General features: G+C 39.3%; 1 protein-coding gene and 1 long non-coding RNA gene across 5 annotated transcripts in view; one reads left to right on the forward strand and one right to left on the reverse strand.

Annotated features, from left to right (window-relative positions):
* Window positions 1–2,472: 2,472 nt before the first annotated feature.
* On the reverse strand, window positions 2,473–21,630 carry il1rl2 (interleukin 1 receptor-like 2). 3 transcript variants are annotated; one of them, XM_028590674.1, is made up of 12 exons: window positions 21,554–21,630; window positions 19,764–19,834; window positions 13,152–13,362; window positions 12,705–12,873; window positions 12,097–12,271; window positions 11,533–11,595; window positions 10,120–10,246; window positions 8,830–8,969; window positions 6,479–6,625; window positions 5,565–5,729; window positions 3,716–3,919; window positions 2,473–2,786 (listed from the first exon to the last, which is right to left on the reverse strand). In XM_028590674.1, the coding sequence occupies exons 2-12, from the start codon at window positions 19,828–19,830 to the stop codon at window positions 2,593–2,595; spliced, it is 1,662 nt and encodes a 553-aa protein (XP_028446475.1). In that variant the 5' UTR covers window positions 19,831–19,834; window positions 21,554–21,630; the 3' UTR covers window positions 2,473–2,592. The 3 variants fall into 3 exon arrangements, with proteins under 3 accessions (XP_028446475.1, XP_028446474.1, XP_028446476.1); XM_028590673.1 differs by lacking the exon at window positions 21,554–21,630 and having other exon boundaries at window positions 19,764–19,996; XM_028590675.1 differs by lacking the exons at window positions 19,764–19,834; window positions 21,554–21,630 and adding an exon at window positions 15,226–15,363.
* LOC114563798 (uncharacterized) overlaps window positions 14,690–21,700 on the forward strand; it is a 74,814-nt gene continuing 67,803 nt past the window's right edge. For both annotated transcript variants that reach the window (XR_003693683.1, XR_003693682.1), the window contains exon 1: window positions 14,690–15,054. This is a non-coding gene — a long non-coding RNA (uncharacterized LOC114563798). The remainder of the gene's footprint in view (window positions 15,055–21,700) is intronic.

Genomic DNA, 21,700 nt, shown 5'->3' on the forward strand with positions numbered 1-21,700 from the left:
ATGGGTAAAGGGTGAATTATACTGGCCGTTCCCAACCTGGCGCGCGCCATCGTGACGTCAAAATGACATAGATCTTGCCGGCGCACGAGCCGAGGTTGCGCACCGCTCTTTTTTTTTTTTTCAGCGACAAAGCGGAAACAGGAAGCATGAACGAGCTCCTGGGCAACCGGATGCCAGGACTCTCAGAGCGACTGCAAGTCTCTTTTGTAAACTTACTGGCTTAAGATGAGTTCTTTTATGGCGAATGAAAGGCGTAATCAGACCAAGTAGGTCATTGTATCAAATCAAAGCATTGACGTCAATTCTGCTCCCAGTTCTGCCGTTGTTTATCTTTTTCTTCTTCTTCTAGTCCGTAGAAATAGCAAAGTCGGTAGACTTTCTTCATTAGCGCCACCTCTGTTCAGGAGAAGACTGCAACTAGTGTTGTTTCTAAGCTTAAAAAACATTTTTTGGGGTTTGTATTGTTTTACTACTTACACAGATATTTTAAGTATACATCATTATGTTATTACCAATACACAGCATTGTTTTTAATGATATGTCTAGGGTGGGACAACCCTTAGATGGGGGGGAGAGGGGGGGCACTATATAACAAACTTTTTTTGCTTTAAGTCAACTGCATGCAAATGATGCATTCAGTGGTATTTCTTTTGCAGCGCTGTTTGTGTTTGTGGGGAACGGAAAGGACACTGCACTTTATCATATCAGTTATGTCGAAAGTGCCTTTTCCCATCACTCTGCAGGTTCCCAAACACTTGTTGGCTCATACGAGTGTACGTAAACAGGGCTGATTCCAGAAAGTTGGATTAGTTATTCAACCAGGTGTAATACAAAATCAAAACCTTCTGGATTTTTACGGCTTAAGAACCAGGCTGACCTTTTCCTAGAAACCAGTATCAAGATAAGTGTTCACACATGGCAACAGTGTTCACATAAGGTCACACACTTAACACTGATGACAACCACGTGTGTAGCATAATGCAGTAATATAAATACAGGTTCATATCAGTGTCACTGTAAGGAAAATAAATGTTTAGGCTGATGTAAACCAATCCACTGCAATCTTATCAACATAAACCTTAATATCTAATAAAACACTTGGAGAGAGGAAGTGCAAACTGCAACATATGCAGGCCCACACGAGGATGTTGACTTTGACATTATGACTCAATAAAACATCAGACAGTTGTCCTATATTAAACTGTGGTGGTGTGGAGGGGGTGTGGGGCGGAGATGGCTCAGGTGAGCAGGTAGGGAGGGACTGATTGCTACAGCTGCAGCGAGTTGTCTGATCATGTTCTCCCTTTAAAGCAGTAGTGAGCCGGAGCAAGCTCTTGATGGCCGACTGTGAGAGAGGAGACGTGGACACTGTGTGGTGGGCTGGACAGCACAAGTTTTGCCCTCGCGACCGAGAGCCTCGGGCCAAGTGGGAGCGAGGGAGCTCCAGACGGATTGTGGGACAATTCATTGCTGATGCGATCCTCAAATAAAGAGCTGTGGCAAATATTCCTCCCTGTGTGTTTGGGGTTATCTGTGAACAGAGGTCCACAGCAGTGGAACTGCTACATAAACACATGCAGTATTTTCAAAACAAAAGTAATGTCAAATTAGTTTTTGCAGAACAGAGACACTGAATGCATAAAGGAGTAAAAGGCAGCAGAAAGTGTGCTGGTCCTAATCAACATGCCGTGACTGACACTGTAGATATGTGCTCTTCACATTATGTTCTGATCGTTATCTTATAACTGAAAACAGATAAGTAAAGCTGTTCTTTGGAAGGAAATATAAAACAAATTGTGACTGTGGCAATTACCAAACCACAACAGCCTTTCATATACTATAAACAACATACGCAATGCATAAATATTCTGTAATCTGTGGAACATAGTATTCCTGTTTTGTAGAAAACTGCCATTTGCAAAAAAACGTAATGCGACACAAATAATCTGCTGGGATGTAAGAGCATGTCCACGATAGGTGACGTTAGTGCTATGAGGACTGATAAGGTTATGTAGGCTACATAACTGATACACTGGGAAGAAAAACGATACCGAAAATGCATCTATAGTTAATATCAATATCATCTCCCGACATATGTTTAACCTGCAAAGTAATACAGCTTCTTCATCAACAAGATCGTCGACAAAAGGAAATGCCATGTTGTGAGAAAAAAAAAACACATAGTCTGCCTAACACGGTTAATAAACCAACAGTTTTTTTATTCATGCAGATAACAAACTGCGCTAAAATGCGCCTGATACAGACTGAATGAATGAATGAGGAAATGAAAGAGCGTTGTGTCAGAGGGAGGAGACTGAGAGAAACTCGAGGTTTATTGAAGAAAAAACCTGCTCCCGACCAGGTTAGGTTCTCAGACTCAGTTACCATAGTAACTGATTCGGAGGTTGAGTTAGCTCTCTTTCTGAAACGGGCTGGAGTTACCCCTCTCTCTCAGGTTTGATTAACCTCCCTTTCTGAAACAGAAAACCCAGAGTTTCCCTCATCTCAGGGTTAACACACTCAGAGTTTTCTGAAACGGACCCCTGATGTAACGAGCACAATGTTCATGTTGGATCCTACTTTTCACTTGGTTTAGACAAGAGTCTGGAGTCTCCCTGCAGGCACTGAGGGCATGTGGTACCTCAGATTCTTCCAGAAGTTTCTGTTTGAGCGCAAATTGGTGGGTTTGTGGGTTCCAAGGGAGGGTTTCTTCCACTTCAGAGCCCCTTGTTTCCTCTTGATATAGCGCAGAGACTCTGGCATGCAGCTGTAATCCACCGGACCATCTGTTAGAATAGAATACAATGTTGACCATTTATTCAAACTGACATGTTTAGAATCAGCTTTAATGGCCGAGTTAGCGTAAACACATCCAACACATCCGGCTTTGGTGTTGCTCTCAAAAGTACATACATAAAAATAGACATACCACTAAAAACAACAGGACAACACTGAACAAGGTAAACATAAACATTTGACTATTATGTACAGAAGTTTGTATACACACTTACATATGAATGCACTTATATGTACATATATGTAAACAGAAAGCTCTATGAGGATTATGAACAGTTAATCAATAGGGGAATGCGAAAGTGCAAATGGTGCTGGAATGACTTAGCTATTATTATAACAAGTTGGTGATATGACAGTATATACAGTGTATGTTTGACAGATATTTACATGTTTAAATGTGTTTAACGCTATAAAATACATAATTTACTGAAAGGTGAATGCTTGGTGTTACAGGGTTATTGCACAGGGATTGATCCTGACACTAAGGACTGGGGTTTAGTGTTCATCATAGTGACTGCCTGTGGGAAGAAACTGTTCTTGTGTCTGGTTGTTTGGGCGAATAGTGTTCTGTAGCGCCTACCAGAGCGCAGAAGCTGAAACAGGTTCTGCCAGGATGTGATGGGTCTTTAGTGATGCTTCCTGCCTTCCATGTTAAATGTATTGACATCTTTAATAATAATTAGTGAGATAACTTTAGCATGCTTGCCACTGGCACTTTTCAGAGCTCCTGGCACTTGAAGATATTACACAGCAGGAAACAAAACTGTTAGATGGATGAAAAATGAAGAGGGAACGTTTGCTTATTTTTTGAAAGGACAGTCCACAATTTTAGAAAAACTACTTATTTACTTTCTTGGTGAGACTTGAGCAGATTGATACCACTTTCATGTTTATACAGTAAATAGAAGTCTGTCCTCACCGATTTCCACCAGAATCACTCTTGGGTCGTTCTGGGTCAAAGCGTCGTAAAGGCCAACTTTCTGCTCATAGCACAGCTGGTTTTGGCTGGCATGCAAGGGCTCTTCGTCTGTTTTGCAATCAGAGGAAGATTTGATCTCAGAAGACAGGATGATTATCAGTCTTCGGCATTGGCGCACTGTAACAGCGATGGCGTCATGCACAGCTGAAAGAGATTAAACACAGCATACGAAACAAGTCAAAATAGAAAATAACCTTCTTTTTTTTTTTAGATAAAGGTTAGAAATTTTTGACTTAATTATGTAAAATACAATCTATATTCAAGATACAGCTGGCCATTCTAAAGCAAATCATAAGCTCTTCATAAAAAAAAAAAAAAAAACAGTACATTCTATATATATATATTCAGCAGTATAAGAAATATTGGATGCAAGAATGTCCTTAAAAGCATTACTAAAGAACTGAACAATTGAAGAAACACATGACAAAATAAAACAGAAAAAAACAGAATTGGATTACCTCTAGGCCTGCACGATAAATCGTTATAAAATCGCGATCTCGATTCACCCCTGTTCACGATTACATTTTTTATTTCTTTGATTTTATTTTATTTTTTTCTCCAATTAATTTATTAAAAGCATTTGACATTGACATGTTTTAATTGTGTAAAGACATGTTCAAGGAGTTCAGATAGAGCCTGTATCAGGGCCATATTTAGTTCAATGTGTTATGTGTCACTATTTTTGGTAGCCTACTGGACTTAAATGGCCAGTATGTACTTTATTTTCTTTATTCATTGAATCCTCTATGTTTACAGGCTAGTGGTGATGTGCAATGTGCTATAGGTGCCAAAAAAAATCTGTTTGGTACTGCCAATTTGTTTTGTTTTGTCATGGTTCATGTGTGCAATAAACATTACACTTCGTGAGAAAAAATTGTGGCAGAGAATCGTGATATCAATTCTAAGCTAAAAAAAAAAGTCGTGATTCATATTTTTCCCGAATCGTGCAGGCCTAATTACCTCTTACCTCCAGTACAGCAGCGGCGCCAGGGAGGGGCTAGGGGGTGCTGTAGCTACGCCATAGCACCCCCTTAGCACCCCCAAGAAATTGCTGTGGTTGATTTATAAATAAATAAAAAATTGTTAATGTGTAAATAGTATAATTTGTATTTGAAAAATGAATAAATACATTAATAAAACAAACCAATTATTGTTAGGCTAAAAAACACAGGTGATTGTATTCGGCCAAAGGGTGCAGCACACATTGAACTTTTATTTAGATATATTAAGTCACTACAGATATGACTGCATTATTTTGACCATATGTGCAAGTGTGAAAACTGTGTGAGGATACATGCGCGTGTGTTTTTATGTGTGCTTGGCTGTGTGTGGTGTATTTGGCCTGCTGCATTACTCTTCTGAGCCAGTGTATGAGAGCTGCAGTAATGATTGTTTGAAGCCGGCTTGTTGGCTGGCATAAAATATGTTTTGTGGGCTAGTCAGAGTTCTATGGTGCTGTTGTATCGGCAACTTTAAATCAATCTCTCTCGTTCGCTCGTTTAGTAAACCACGGCGGAGGTGGGTGGGCATCTGCGCGAGTGTGTGTAGCCTATTTGTGTCAAGGGAAACTCAAAATTTCAGAGCACCCTCACTGAAACGTCCAGCAACCCCAAAGCACCAGCAAAAGAAAATCTCTGGCGCCGCCACTGCTCCAGTACATTTTGTAATCTCTGCAATGTGATGCACATGGTGTTTAGTGAGAAATACAACATGTAAACAAAACTGTGTTTGCTTCCAGGGAAACTCATTACATCTTTAAATGTGAACCAGATGAGTCTCTGTTCCTGACCTTCTCCAGGGCAGTCGTCCCGTCCTCTGATGTACAGGGAGTAGCCATGTTGTTTCTCCAGCACCTCAGGAAGGACCTGCAGGGCTAAGCTCGCCGTTTCAGATGAACACCCGTTGTCGGAACGGAGGTAGCTCACATAGGCGTCGTAGAGCTTCCCATCTGGAGCTGTAGAGAAGACAGCATTGTCTCTGTAAAGCTTCTGACGAACTGAGGATTACCATCATTGGCCAGACCTTCCTCCACAGCGCAGCGGAGGAGGGTCTGGCTAGTCCACAAAGCATTCTGGGATGGGAGAAAAATGTGCTCTGGTTTATCGGCATTTCTTAAACCAATCACAATAGTCATGGGTGGCGCTAAGCACTGGACAGAGCCACGGTTCTGCTGCAAAATAGCTTATTTATAATAGAACTTATTTAGGTGGAACACGTGTACGTTCAAAAGTTGTTTTAGTCGTGCAACAGAAAACTCAGATTGGACAGATAGTCTACCTAGCTGTCTGGATTTACCCTGCAGAGATCTGAGGAGCAGTTAACCATAGTCCTCAGAAATACACTGGAGTTTAAAATGCCAACACAAAGAAAGGGGAAGGTAACGGACATCCGGCCGAAAAAGAGTGACATCTGGCGGAATTTCAGACGACAAAGGAGCAATCCCGGAAGTGGAACGTCGTCGTGGATATACTACCATCATTGCATCTTTCAACTCTTAAAGATTGACATCAAATCTTTTAATTTGTCCTTAATTGCATTCTATTCCTGTTGGTTTTATCTGCTATGGAATGTGCTCTGAACTTTAGGTCCAGATGAGGTTTTTTGTTTAATTGTTGCACAATGAGGCCAACGAGAGAGTTCCTGGCAGTATCCAGTCAGAAAAGTCCACAGAAATGCAAGACCTTCTACAAATGAAACACTCACCTTGTTGTTTGGAAAAATGTCTCAACAGTTTCCTGTAAGCCAACACCAAATCGACTTTAAAGAAGAGGAAGGCAGCAGCCAGGGCCAGAACAGCCAGGGAGGCCGCGAGGCAGAGAGCCACGCTGGTGTAGAGGGCACTGTGGTCGGCTGGAGAGAAGGGGAGGCAGGCAAATTTCAACGTTTGATTTGAGAGCACATAAACAAAACGAAAAAAAGAATAGAATAAACAAGGGCTCTGGGAAGACTTTCAGGATTGTTCCATCCTGTGGAAACCTTTCTGGGAGACTAGCAGTTTATTTGTATATATCACATTTCAAACAGAAAGGCAATTGTATTATTCATTTATTTGATATATTATTTATGTATAACTAAATCTGTGTTAGAAAAGTGTTGAGGTACTATATGTAGGAATAGGAGAGGGGGGGGTGGGGAGATAAAACAATGTACATAAAAAAATAGTATAATGCATCTATTAGACAAAAAATAATAATGGTTACAGAGCAGTTTTAGGGCTTTAATGGTGAAGTCCTAATACACTGTATGTCCAAAGGTATGACACCTGAACAAAAACATGTAAACACCCAACATCACATAACATAACCTACGATAAGATGCATTAATCAGCTGCAGTGGTGAAATGCAACTAAGTACACTTCCTCAAGTACCGTACAAAAGTACAAATTGCAGGTACTTGTACTTTACTTGAGTCTTTTCTTTTCATGCCACTTTCTACTTCTACTCCGCTACATTTCAGAGAGAAATATTGTACTTTTTACTCCACTGCATTAATCTGACAGTTTCAGTTACTAGTTACTTTACAAATTAAAATATTTGCACATAAAACACATGCAGTTTCTAAAATACGTTCTTATTGTAAATTAAACTGCCCAACAATATGTAGGCCTACGAGTCCAGCTGAAACGATTAGCCGATTAAACCCTTAGTTGATTGACAGAACCGTTTCCAGTTTCTAAAATGTGAGGATATTTCTGCGTCGAGTACTTTTTCATTTTAATCCATTTTCCTGATGATACTTACATACTTTTACTTAAGTAACATTTTTACAGTGTGGTATTAGTACTTTTACTTAGGTAAAGGATCTGAGTACTTCTTCCACCACTGATCAGCTGCTTTATCAGCATCCACTCTTCTGGTTTCGGTCCCTCCACCAGATTTTGAAACCTGGCTGCAGGGATTTGCTCTCATTCAGCCACGAGAGCATGACTGAGGTCCTGAACACTGATGTGGCTGGTAAGGTCTAGACCATGGTCTAGACCAGGGTCACCAACCTTTTTGAAACTGAGAGCTACTTCATGGGTACTGAGTCATACGAAGGGCTACCAGTTTGATACACTCTTCTGAAATAACAAATGTGCTCAGTTTGCCTTTAGTTATATATGATTATTAATGATTAATGATACTCATCTATGTGAAGACACTGATCATGTTGATGATTTCTCACAATAATTATCAACAATGACTTAACAAAGTGGGAAACAGATAATATCAATATTCAATTTTAATTTTTAGAACAGGCCTGAGGGCTACTCATGTGGTCCTTGGGGGCTACGTGGTGCCCGCGGGCACCGTGTTGGTGACCCCACAAAGGTATTGGATGGTTTGTGGTCAGGGCCTAGGAAAACTATTTATTTATGGACCTGTGCAAAGGTGTAAAGAAGAGACTGCCTTTCCAAAACTGTTGCCACCAAGGCTGTATATAGCTTTAAGATTTTTCCTCATTTGGAACTGCTTGGCCTTGCCCAAACCATGGAAAACACACCCAGACTCAAAAGGACACAAAGATATTTCAATATATGTGGCCGGGTTGGGCCAGTGGTAGAGCAGGCGCACATATACTGAGTGGTTTATGCCTTGACGCAGAGGTCCAGGGTTCAAATCAGAATGTGACAATTTCCTACATGTCTTCCCCCTCTCTCTCACCTAGCTGTCCTGTCAAGAATTAAAGGCGGAAAAGCCCAAAAAAACTTTTATATAATAATATAATATTTTAATATATTAGATATTTATGAGTTTCCACATACTTTGGACTGTATAGTGTACAGTAGCCAGGAGAACAGATATGTCACAGCAGAAACATTTTGTCCTTTGAATTTAGTGCTCATAGTGAAAAATCCTTACATTCTGTTTGCAATGTGTATATGTGTGAAATGTGTTATGTTATAAATGTTACAACCTGCATTGTTGGCTGAAATGAGAGACAAAATGTCTTTATGGCATTAGTTCAAAACCGTTTTGACCATTTTTGTTCTCCTTTGGGTTGACATTGTCTTTGATATTTCCTGCACAACACTGTCATGTGTAGAGAATAAAAAGAAAAGAGAAGAAAATACCTTCTTGGAGCCACACCACACCGTCTTTGTGTCCAACTGGGTTCAATACATTGCAAGCAATGGGGACGTTCAGGAACTGACGAAGAACTTTAGAGATGGACAGAGTGGACTGACCATACACCCTGCCTCGGTTGTGAATACTAAAGGGACAGGAGGATAGCATATCAATCAGTCAGTCAGTTAATAAATCAGGAAAACAAGCAAGAATGGAAATTCTGTCTTCATGCATTCATAGCAAATAAGAGGCAAAAAGATAATTATTTACAGTTATTTAAATGATACTGCAATCTGTGCAAAAATGATATGGCCTCTTTGGAGTCCTGTTAATTCCCTCTTTTTACCCAAATATTACAGTTTTTCTCAATTGCTAAAACACAATTTCTGAAACACTGCTTTCAAATCATAAACAAAGTGATCAAAATGATATGCACTATCAAGCAGTCAGTAAACAATACATCAAAAAATAGAAGACACATTGTTCAAAACATAGTTCTCAGGGAGAAGTCCATTTTTAATCTGAAAACAAATTTCATATTTTTCCGTCATTGTCTTTGGATGAACGAAAACACGTTCTGTCGTAGTAGTTTTTTCTTTTTTTTAAAGATAATTTTTTGGGCATGTTTAGGCCTTTATTGACAGGACAGCTGAAGAAATGAAAGGGGAGAGAGAGGGGGGGAATGACATGCAGCAAAGGGCCGCAGGTCGGAGTTGAACCCCAGCCCGCTGCGTCGAGGAGTAAACCTCTATATGTGGGCACCCGCTCCACCAACTGAGCTATCCAGGTGCCCATAGTAGCTCAAAATTGATTAGAAATTACTACTCTGCTTTGCTTTTTGCAATTGTTTTTGTTCTTCCTCCTCTTTGTACCCCTATTTTTTACAGTACTGTACCCTGCATCTCACAAACTTGTCATTTGTCTCTGTGATACTGTAATTCCTGTTCTTTGTTGATATGAACCTTCAACGAACCTGCTCTCTGAACTGGCTTATATTGGTTGTGTCACATCATTTGAAACCGGTGAAATCAATTTTGAGTGGTTGTGTTCAATCAATGACATGTGTTCTATTTGTATTTGATTGTTGCCACTTGTGTTTACCAGTTTGGATGACGTGTGCATTAGAGTGTGGAATGTGTTTTGAGAATGAGAATGTGTTTAGAGTTTGGCTGAAATGTGAGCTCTGCAAATTGTGTTTTACCATGTGAAATGGTTTAAGGTGTTGACAACAGACTGCACAATTAGCTAAATGAGTTCAGGCAACTCAAACAACATGCCCGGAAGCAGAAACTCACTATTTCATGGACACTGTGAGTCCCTCGTAGTCGTCAGAGTAATTTTTGCCAACAGACCAATACATTTCAGTCTCCTTGTTCTCACTGACGCCTATGTAGGCTAAACACTGCAGCTCCACGCTCGTACCTGATCATCAGTGAAAGAACAAAGAACATGTGACTCTACACATCCTTGGTGTTTTGATCCCTGGGAGGTGAAAAACTTAAAAAAAAAAAAACTAAATATTTCTGAAAACATATTTGGAAAATGTCTAGAGCTTTCATATCTCCTGAAAGGTTGACTTCTGACTACATCAAGCCCAATCAATAGATGGCAAACTCCAATTTCAAAGGGTTTTTTATGATCAGACATGATTTTATGCAAAACTGGACAGGTTATGTCAAATTTATCATCAATTTGCCAACTTCAAATAGGCAACATTTACAATGCCCAGAATTCCCTGTACTATGTTCCTGCAATAGAGGAAGCTGCAGTTTCAGGACCACAGTCCTAGGGCGGCATTTCTACGACCCTAGTTACCGAACCAAACCTGCCTACTGCACAAGCGTCAACTCTTAAGTTAGCAGCTAGCTACCTTGCTATAAAAAGCTAAGGTTCAAGTTAGGTTAAAAGAGTTTAAGTTAGTTGGGTTAGTGTTATGGTAACTATATTCCAGCATCTTCCTGAAGAACGTGGGTCCTTGAAATGCGGTCCTGTAAACTGCAGCTTCCTCTACAACTCCTGCATATTGGTAGCGATAGAATTTCATGAATATGCACATAAAGCAGAAATATACAGTATTTTTGCACTATAATCAAGCAATGCAACCAAAGTTTGTGGGAGATGTAGGTCTTTAGTAAGGAAATTGAATATGTGAGGAAAAGGACTGCAGAACTGTATATAAGCACGAAGCACACTCTGCACTTCAGACCACACAACCTAAGAGATTTATTGTCAGACTGATTTATTATTAGGAATTTAGGAGGCCTGAAGAGGTGAAAGCATGCAGTATTTCACTTATCACTGATTTTCCTGGGCCACACGCTTTTCTGTTTGAGCCCTGCTAAAAAACATTGCTTTAGAAGCAGCACTGGGGAGATTAGTGTTTATCGGTTGGTTTTACAAATCTACTTAGATTAAAAACAAATAGTCCCATGGCTCTTTTCAAGCATAGAGTTCTAGTATGTCAGTGAGGAACTTTCTGTTGATGTTGGAAAATATTGTAGCATGTCCCGTATACTTTTCATATACGGTCAAACAAAAGTACCAGCCAGTAAATTTTACTTTCTAAATGCCTACTAGAGAACATGAGTAAACCTGCAGTAAAAAGTGAGAGTGAGATTTGCAGTAAGTGACACAACTCAAACCTGATAGAAATACAGTATGTGCGTGTTACTATGACAGTGGTTATTATTTGTGAGAGTGTTACTTACCCTCTTCCACCACGACCACTTCCTGTTGAGGGAACACCACCTCTGGCTCTACAAAAACTGTATCTGCAAGCACAATCATAATCAGTGTAACAGAAAACAATAGCATTTATTTATTTATTTTCCCATTAGCTCGGTTGCAATAGATTGTATCATGTTGTAATCTAATTGCGACCGAGCTAATGGGAAAAACAACTAAAAAGATGATCTCTTTGGGGACTTTACTGTAGCTGTGGGAATGTCCCACAGGTAAATCAGAGAAAACAAAGTGGGAGTGAGTGTTACTCATTCACTTTCACAACCCACAACTTCCTGCTGCTCTGGCCTCTTGGCAACGTCTTGAAGATAATCTTAAAGTAACTTTTACCAGCCTATGCATGTCTTTCAGATAAATGGCATTACAGATCATATAAACAATTTCCATAATAACTAAAGAGGTCTCTTGATTTAAAAAGCATAATGATGTCAAATCAGGAGAATATAAAAATCAGAATACAAATATAAATAATTCTCCATCAGAGATTCAATCTGATAACACTTCAGGCTCAAGTGACCTACAGTACATACCATTGTTAATAGTCAGCTGGATGCTGCGTGCAGCGGTGTAATTCCTGCCGTTCAATCTAATGTCTACAAAGCAGGTGTATTTCCCAGCATCCCTCTCCGAGGCTGCAGGCACTCTCATTTGGCCTCTCTTATCCACAGAGATGGGCTTCCCTTGCCGCTCCACCGGGTGGCAGTCCTACACACACAAACACATGCTGGAATTATTTTTTACAGTGTGATGATAGGGAACATTTATTTTGTAGAGTAGGCCTACTAATAACCAAGTCACAAGTGCCTTACACAAGGCAACTAATTAAAAGCCAAAAAAGTAAAATTAAATGAAAATATTGAATTGAAATTAAATGTTGCATTTATCAAGCCAGAAAGTACAGAAAGTGATGCAGGAATCCCAAAATCTATTTTCCAACCAGAAATAAGGATTACGTGTTGACCCCTCAAAATGAATGACAGGAATTGGCTTATGTGATTTTGGCTCTTTCCATTCCTATGCTTTCACGGATTGTTCCTTTGTAGCCTACTGAACTGGGAGCTAAATAAAGCAAGAAGAAATAGAGTAGGGCCCATACATTACATACAACAGTACATGGATATCATGGAGCTGTGGTCACCTTCATCCATCGTATCTTCCCTGTGTTTTTCAGTCTGAAGATCTCTGCCTGTTTGCAAGGAAGACTTCCACTGACATCCCGGGTGAGGAATGTGGTTTCAGATGGGTCGGGACACTCTTCACTGGACACTGACACCTCAAACATCACCCTTGATAATCCAGTCTTGTCCCTAAAGATGAGACAAACTGTGAGACAGTTGCAAGACAGGCCAACCTGAGCTCCAGCAATATATGACCTTAGGTCTGATTTAAGAAATGTAGATTGTTGTAGATTGATTTTCCATTATATCATTGTTCTTCCAATCCTATTTATTCACGTAAATGAAGTGGACAAAATATTAGAAACACTCATGTGTACTTCAGTACTGCCACAAAGCAGCCTTGAGCTCTCTATGTAGTCAGGATCAGATGCAGTCAAACCTACTAAGTCACACAGGAGTTTCTATACCTTTTCTCACAGGTGTAGGATCCACTATGAGACATCTGCACAGGTAGAAACCACAGTAAGCCATCCCTGACTTCCACTCCGGTGGGCAGGCTCAGATTGCGGCTCCCCTCTCTGCTCCAGGTCACGTTGGTGTGGGCATCAACAAAGAGGCACTTTAGCAGAAAGAGGTGGCCAACACTCACATGGTATGTGTCTGCCGCCCTACTGTGGTCTGGATGTGACAGTACAAAGGAAGACAAGTCAATTGTCTTTTTAAACACTTTAGCATTAAGACACCAGTATACATGGATGACATAGGATTGACTTAGAATTTCTGGACTAAATAGGTAAGAGCGTGGAAGTAAATTGTGTTCTCTGGCTGAAATGAACAATTTGCATAAAAAAGGTAAAACAACCTTTAATGTGATTTTAATCCAATTTATTCATTCATTATCTATGCCATGGAGGGTTTTGGACAGTGTGGCCAATTGTAAAGAGAGATCCTAATGTTTTAACTCACCACTTTTAAACTTGAACATTTCCTAACATTTACTTACTGTATATTGTATTAGAGGATTATGCAGCATTGGTGGATGTACAGTATGCTCTCTGACTGCTTTCATATACTGTGATGCACAAGCTGCTTCAATATTTCCATGTTTGTGTACTTTCTAAAAAATGTAGGCCTACAGTAATAATCAGCTGCATAGAATAAAAAAACATTTCTCTGCTGACAACTGAGTTTCACTTCTGCACACAAGCATGCAAGCATTGATGACAAGAGAAAGAAGATAATGCTCATTCAAATTTTTTTTTTAACCCAAAATACAGTTTAAGTCAAAGACTACAGTTAATGGAAACAGCAACACAGTTAATATATTTATTTTTAAACAGTCTGAAAATGAATCATTATTTACAGAAAAAGTGTGAGGATATTCATAATGTCAAAAAACTAAAACTTGAGGCAATACAGCCCAGGCAGGATATGAAGGATAAAGCAGCAAAAAAAAAAAAATCAAAACCACGGTTTACATTCACAACCCACACCAACGACCGTTGTTAGGAGTGGAATGCCTTATATTCTTCAGAGGTACTGTACTGTAGCCCTTTAAATTCTGTTAATGGTGCCAGAGGAGCCAGATTTTTTTTTTTTATTACCTAATTCATGTAGTATTACTCGAACATAGGGTCAGTTTTGGCAAATATGACAGAAAGTTAGTTTTATAAGTCTTACCTACTGCACCTTTTAACTTGAATAAACCAAAAGATTAAAAGCAAATAAGCAAATAAAAAAGACTGGTGTGAGATAGTTTATCTATCTATCTATCTATCTATCTATCTATCTATCTATCTATCTATCTATCTATCTATCTATCTATCTATCTATCTAGGTTCTATCCGTGTTAATACTGGATTTTGTTGCCCATTTTACAGAGAGACTATAGTTAACGTTACATATTATTATATCTATCATAAATTTCGCAGATCTCTTATTTGTATTATTTCAACTAGCTAGCTAGGCTATGGGTTTAACGTGCTTTTCAACTCCATATTCCTATTTATGGTCTCACATGAACGCAGCATGACACAGACTTCAGATGGCGGGCTAACGTAACCATTGCGGGCCAAACCGAATTTGGTGGGTGAGGAAAACAGGCTACAGAGAAGCAAATGAAGAAACATACAACCACAACAAGTAGATTATCGAAAGTAAAGTAACAGTTTTATTGAGGACATTTCGAGGAATGAAAACAGCAACACGGACTGGAGTTAGCTGCTAGATTAAATAATTAGCTGGTGCATCCTTGTGAACCCCGTTTTTTCATGCTGGGAGTCCGTTGTCAAAAGAATAACGTTACGAAGAGGTGCCCTGGGATTAATGGCTGTGGATAACTGCACAAAGGAAGGCATAGAAAAAAACAAGGTATGACCGCTAACTGGACACCTGCCAATGTTTATTGCTAATGTTAGCTTGTTTGTTTGCTGCACGTCGTTGGTGAGTGAATACAGGTGTCATGCGGAAGCGAAAACTAATATAATATTTTTTTTGTCCGTTTCATCAATCATAATACTTAATCTGAAATATATACTGTACCTGTTAAACGTTTGGAGTTATTATGTTTTATTAGACTCAGTAGCGTTAGTAATAGCATTTCCTTGCTGCCCGCCGAGGTGGATGCAATTCTCGGCAGGGATGAGTGTTAATGGGTGCATGCATCAGCAACGTTGTGTGTGACTTGCAGGCAAGTTAAAATGGGACTCCACCAACTTTTATTTTAGTAAATTTGAAAGTGATACAACCTTAGGCTTGATGTTAATTGTACTGCTTGTAACGTACAAACACAAAGCTGTATTGACTTTGGCTTTCTAACCGATCTCAACCTTCCTTTTGTTATTGGCTGAGCATGTGTTGTTGGGTATCCGGTACTATGCTTAACTTACTTACATTTTTTAAGTGTCATGTTTCTCTGCCATCCGCTGACATTTTTTTTTTCAATAGCTATTGTTGTAATGCTTAGTTTGTGTCACTACATGTTTTTTTTTGTTTTTTTTAGTCATGGCATCAACAGATATACTGATTGCATTTACTGAGTAAATCCTATACAGGTGCTTATGAATCAAGCTGTGCCTATGTGCAATGCAATGCTGTCATCTAATGTGTTTTGTTTGCACTGGATATCTTTATGTTTGTTGTTAGCAAACAAAGCACTTTTTTTATATAGATTACCTGTTTAAAGGACTACAGACCGCAATCTATAGTTGACGGCAATCTTGCCATATGTGACAGTTCATCCATGGATGTTAGGCAAGCTGGAGTTTGTGTGTTTCTCTGCATGTTTGTTCTTCACTGACCTATGGACGGTTCACAAATTAACATTGTTGCAAAATGGTGTGATTCCTATTTCTTGCAGTAAAATGTTTTTGCTGCTAAAGTTGTTTTTAAAAGTAAAACATTATCCTCTTTTACAAATTTTTATAACAGCAGTCTCCTATGTAATGCTTGCCTTCTGTTGTAACTTCCTTTGCAATGCTGAGCTTTCATGAATGGAACTTCCTGGAGACTCAACCATAAACGTATGAGCTTACAGCCGTTGACCTATTTAATTAATAGAGGAGGTAGATATAAAGAACCTACTGACCTGACAAACTTTTTGCTGTTGCACCCTTTTATGTCAAGAGATGAATGTAGTGCATGAGGCCTGCTTTTAGCTGCTCACCAAGCCGTGTGTCTAACCTTTTACACTATGGTCGGGCCGCTGTCTATATTTTCACACTGTCCTATTCATAGCTGATATGAGCAGGGGATGGACCCACCGGTTGTCTCGGCACGCTACCTTATCAGTTGAGCTGTCACTTGTCAGAGACCTGTAGTTGTGCTAAATTTTCCACATGTAGCCTATGTGAATAGACAAGACTTAGTAGGAGACAATGCAGGCTGCAGATGAGAGTGAGAAACTTCTGTGTATTATAATTTGAGCACACCCATAACCATAGCTTCCCTCAGACCACAAACCAAAGCTTTTGTCATTAGAAAGGAGTGTTTGTATCAAATTGCAGCCTACCTGTAGTTTAGTTGTCTGATTTTCAAATTAACAGCACTATGTAAGAGTATTGAGCAGGCAGTCTAGTGCTGAAGCAATACTTTGTCAGATTTTTGGAATTACTGAAGCACTCTGAACACAGTTTGGTTTACCCTATACCAGCATTAAAAACTAGAGATGGCCCGATACCACTTTTTTGCTTCCCGATACCGATTCTGATAACTGAACTTGCGTATCGGCCGATACCAAGTACCGATCCGATACCAGAGTGTCATATATTTCATTATGTTTTAACAGCTGTATACTACTATCCCTGTATAGATGTGATATTATTTCTATCTTTGTTGTCGGTCTGGCTCAGGTTAAACTCTTTGTGAAACATGAACAAACACAAACAATGAATGCCCCAGAACTTTCTTTTATTCTCCAGTTTGACAGTCAGTTATAACGGAAAAAGAACATAAATAAACTACTTTAACGTAGATTTTCTTTAAGGCTTTATTATGTGGTATCGGATCGGTGCATTAACTCCAGTACTTCCCGATACCGATACCAGCGTTTTAGGCAGTATCGGAGCCAATACCGATACTGGTATCGGTATCGGAACATCTCTATTAAAAAACCCATCCACCATCAATTTGTTTGACTAAAGACCTTTGCTAAGGGAGCTGTTAGCCTGAAAAGCTACTAAACCTTGGGCTAAAAGTTGCCAGTGTTAAATGGGACTAATGGAAGGTGCTAATGTTAATGTTAACATTAGTTAAATGTTCCTTCTGTATGCTACACTTAACCCAGGGCTGGTAGACGTGACGTGTGAATCGTATAGCCCTGGGCTCAGGCTTAGGTACCCTGGGCTGAGAGTTTGGGTGCATGAAATGTTGTCTCGCCATGAAAAAGGAGAATTCAACTTGGTTATAGAGCTAAGGTGCCAGGGCGAGAGGTTCCAATCATATTTTAGGTTGGACAAGAATCTGTTTGATGTCCTCCTGTTATCTCATTGGTCATACTTTGAAAGGTCAGCGGCATCTGAGGTCAAGTTGAAATAATTTGAACTTTGAGCGCAGCACTTGGAGGCAATTTCGAGTGGTGCGCCACGCCAAGGGCACCGCTCTCCCCATAGGAAAACAATGGCACAGCCAGCGCAGAGTGGTTTTACCGCAGATCATGTGTAGGCGCCTTAAGGCATCGTATTGTGCTAATAGTGCATTCCACGGTCGTCTTGTCAGATATAAAACATTTCACCTTCAACTAAATGATCCTTAACTGTCATTTGTAGTTTTAAGTTGTAATATTGTGAGAGTTTTTCTATATGGATGTATTTTCTCCTCTTATTTGTTGGTTTAGTCACTGATCACTCGGTTGCATTCTCACCAGGTAATGTTTATCATCAGTCTTCGCAACTTGACTCATTAAACTAACACAAGTGATGATTGTAATCTCCGTATCACATTTCCATATCTCTACATGTATACCGTTTCATATGTACATATTGTAAATAAACTTTGATTTAGGTGAGAAAAGTCATTCTAATGTGTTGTGTGGACAGGGACCATTTGTTTTTCTTTCAATCAAAATTTACTTATGCTCACATTGTGTAGTTCATGGGTTACTTTGTGGTGTTATTTTTTTATTTAATGATATATTTTTTCATATTATTTGTGGATAATGCTGTTCTTACTATGAAAAACTTATGCTAAAAGGACAGCCAATCTTTTCTAGGGCTGGGTACTGAATTTGATACTTTTTAGGCACCTTAGTATCGAGTATCGGGGGGGGAAAAAAAGACTTGTATTTCAATACCTGAGGAGTAAATGGCCCAATCCCAAAGTGAGCCCTGAGGACTAAGGACTAAAGACTCACAGACTTAATTGATCTCAGGTGCAAAGTGAGTGAGTGTGTGAGGCCACATGGGCTCAAATAGGTATAAATGGGATTGGGACAGCACTTCACACGAGATCACATGTTACCTTTCATTTTAAGTTTGTTGCTTTCCACACGGCCAAGGCACAGGAGACGGCTGCGTGATTCCACATTATTTCAAGCTCTTGTTTTACAAGCTGGAAAACAGGTTGGTCTGTTCCGTGGCCGTGTGTCATGCTGTTGTTTACCTTTTGTAATTTCCGGATTTCCATACGGTCTCCGCGGTAAACGTCACAACGCTTTGAACTGTGGGTAATTCCCTTTGGTGAAGTCTGCATCGATGCAGACTCACGGAAAGGGCTCGGTAAGTGTGTACTCAAACCCTCACGCCCTTTGAAATTCGACATTGGGACAACCTAAGCTCTTACGAATTTCGCGAGAACGCGCACCAAAGTCCGTGAGTCTGTGAGTCCGGACTTTGGGATTGGGCCAATCTCATCAGCGTCACTGAGTTTTCACGTCCTAGAGACATGCAGGAAAACCACTGTTACGCACAAATTAGCACAAACGTAGTAGGAGCTGTAAAATAAATAAAAACATTTGTGCTGTAATGTTATTTCTTTTTGTTTAAAATGGATTTTATAAAACTTGATATCGAAAAAAAGTTTTGTTCAGGAACTGGTATCAAAGTCACGGTATCGATATCCAACATTTTTGAACGATACCCAGCCCTAATCTTTTCTGGGTTTCTCACTTGAAGGGTAACTCCTAACAACAATTAATGCTCAAGCATGTTGCTCAAGGGCCTGTTTAACAGGTTCTAAAGAGGAAAAGCAGCAACACAATCCCTGCGCTCTTTCAGTTTATTTAACAGCTGTGGCATATGTTCCTCTCCTATGAACTTTATATATCTTTCTACTTATCGGGTTAATGGTTTTCAGCTGTCAAACTTACCTAATTATTTGTCTTTACCTAACAAGTTCAAAAGTTTAGTCCCCCCCCCCTATCCATATAAGCCATGTTAATTATTTGACTGGAAGAATATTGAAACTGAAAATGCTAAAACCTTAGAGTCAGCAAATATTTCAAATCAACAATTGCTCAACAGATTTATGTTACAGTATACATTTCCTGTAAAGCAAACTCTTTAGAAAGCATTTCTAACAGCAGAAACTTTTTCAGTCTGTAAAGAATAGAAGAATTAAAAAAGAAATTACAAACAAATACTCACTGTGTGCTAAAGTGAATGCCGGAGACAGCAGTGTAGCCAGCAAAAAGACCGAGCCTGCTGCTGTCATAGTCCTTGTTTGTGGGAAAAGACAGATTACATTTCGTTAAAGTCCTCTGAGTTCTCAGACATGGCTCGTGTTCTTAGCCCACTGACTTTCTGCAATAAGTAAGGCTTCTTGACACATTTCCTGACAAGTCTCTTGACTTAAAAACTTCCAATATAGGGAAGTAAGAGAGGTGCAGCTACATAGCTGACACAAGGAAGGTAGGGCCAAAGGCCAAAGCACTCCCAGTAAAGTCCCAGGGAGTTCCACTGATTTGTGTTTAGGTGGAAAAGGTAAAAACTTTTAAAGGGTCTGTCTGTCATATCTATCTATCTATCTATCTATCTATCTATCTATCTATCTATCTATCTATCTATCTATCTATCTATCTATCTATCTATCTATCTATCTATCTATCTATCTATCTATCACAACAATAAACTGTTATTTATAGTACTTTCTTCTAAATTTGAGTTATTGTAGTAACTCATCTGTAATTTGCACTGTAGAGTACTTAAAAAAAATCTGCTTGATGTAAGAACTGGATTGGATTGGCACAAATATCCTATTAGGACACTAAAAAGGTAATGGTTTTAAGGTATTCTTTTGATTTTGAATAATAGCTTAGAGGGAGGGGGGATGACAGCAGGACCACACATAGTGCACATGCGCTAACAGGGTGCCCCCTTGTTCCTTTTTTATAAAAAATGTACAGTGCATTTTTATACATTTGCAAATATATATAACACACACGCGCATAAATAGAAGGAAAACCGCGCTTTATAACAAACTGAGCTAAAAAGCATTGATGAAGTTAGAGCTGGGCAATATATCGATATTATATCGATATCGTGATATGAGACTAGATATCGTCTTAGATTTTGGATATCGTAATATGGCATAAGTGTTGTCTTTTCCTGGTTTTAAATGCTGCATAACAGTAAAGCTATGTAATTTTCTGAACTTACCAGACTGTTGTAACTGTTCTATTATTTGCCTTTACCCACTTAGTCATTATATCCACATTACTGATGATTATTTATAAAAAATCTCATTGTGTAAATGAGTTTTTTTATTTTTTGTTGTTTGACTGCCCTTAATGCTCTTCAGGCAATCCTTCCCTTAATTTAGATTTATCTAACATCACTCAACTATTTTATACTGAACTAATTTTGGCCAAGATAATATTACATTTTTGCTTGCCTTCTGTTTGTTTTTTTGCCAATGCCACAGATATCCCTTTTAAGTAGGGGTCGACCGATAACCGTTTGTTTGCAGGTGTTGCAGACTGCTTACAGAGCTGTAGCGGAGCCAAAGTAGCGCACTTTTTAATTAACTTTATCGGTCATCTATAAAATAAAACAGCCCGACCATTGACCAGGCCGATAATTGGTCGATCCCTACTTTTAAGTATGCCTTACTGTAAAGTGGTACCTCACAAAGCGCTTTGTGAAGCCACTGATAATGTCTAGGCTATTCCTTATCACAGTCTCATCAGTCCCTCCTATAATGAAACTGCTGAACATGAGAAATCTTAGGGCTTAATCAAATACATATTGAGATCTACAGACTGTGAGTAGGAGTATAGCAACAATATGATTCCAGTGGATTGAAAAACGGTAGGTTATACATTTAGTATTGAGTACCAAAAGTAACTAAGGGAATAACATCAACAGACTCAAAATGATACTCCTTAAAGGGCTACTCTAAGAAAGAACAAAAATATTTGATGGTAATTTTTCCTTACCAGGCTGAGTGTTGAGGCTTGAAGACCGCTGCTTGTTACTTGCCTTAACCTTCTGAAGAGCTGCTGGGTTTTCCGTCCTCTTGCCTTTACAGCATGTCAAACTGTTCCTCTTACACCCTGCATGAAATTTCCACTCAACAGAAAAAA

This window comes from Perca flavescens, chromosome 11, assembly GCF_004354835.1.
Source record: "Perca flavescens isolate YP-PL-M2 chromosome 11, PFLA_1.0, whole genome shotgun sequence".
Classification (NCBI taxonomy): domain Eukaryota; kingdom Metazoa; phylum Chordata; class Actinopteri; order Perciformes; family Percidae; genus Perca; species Perca flavescens.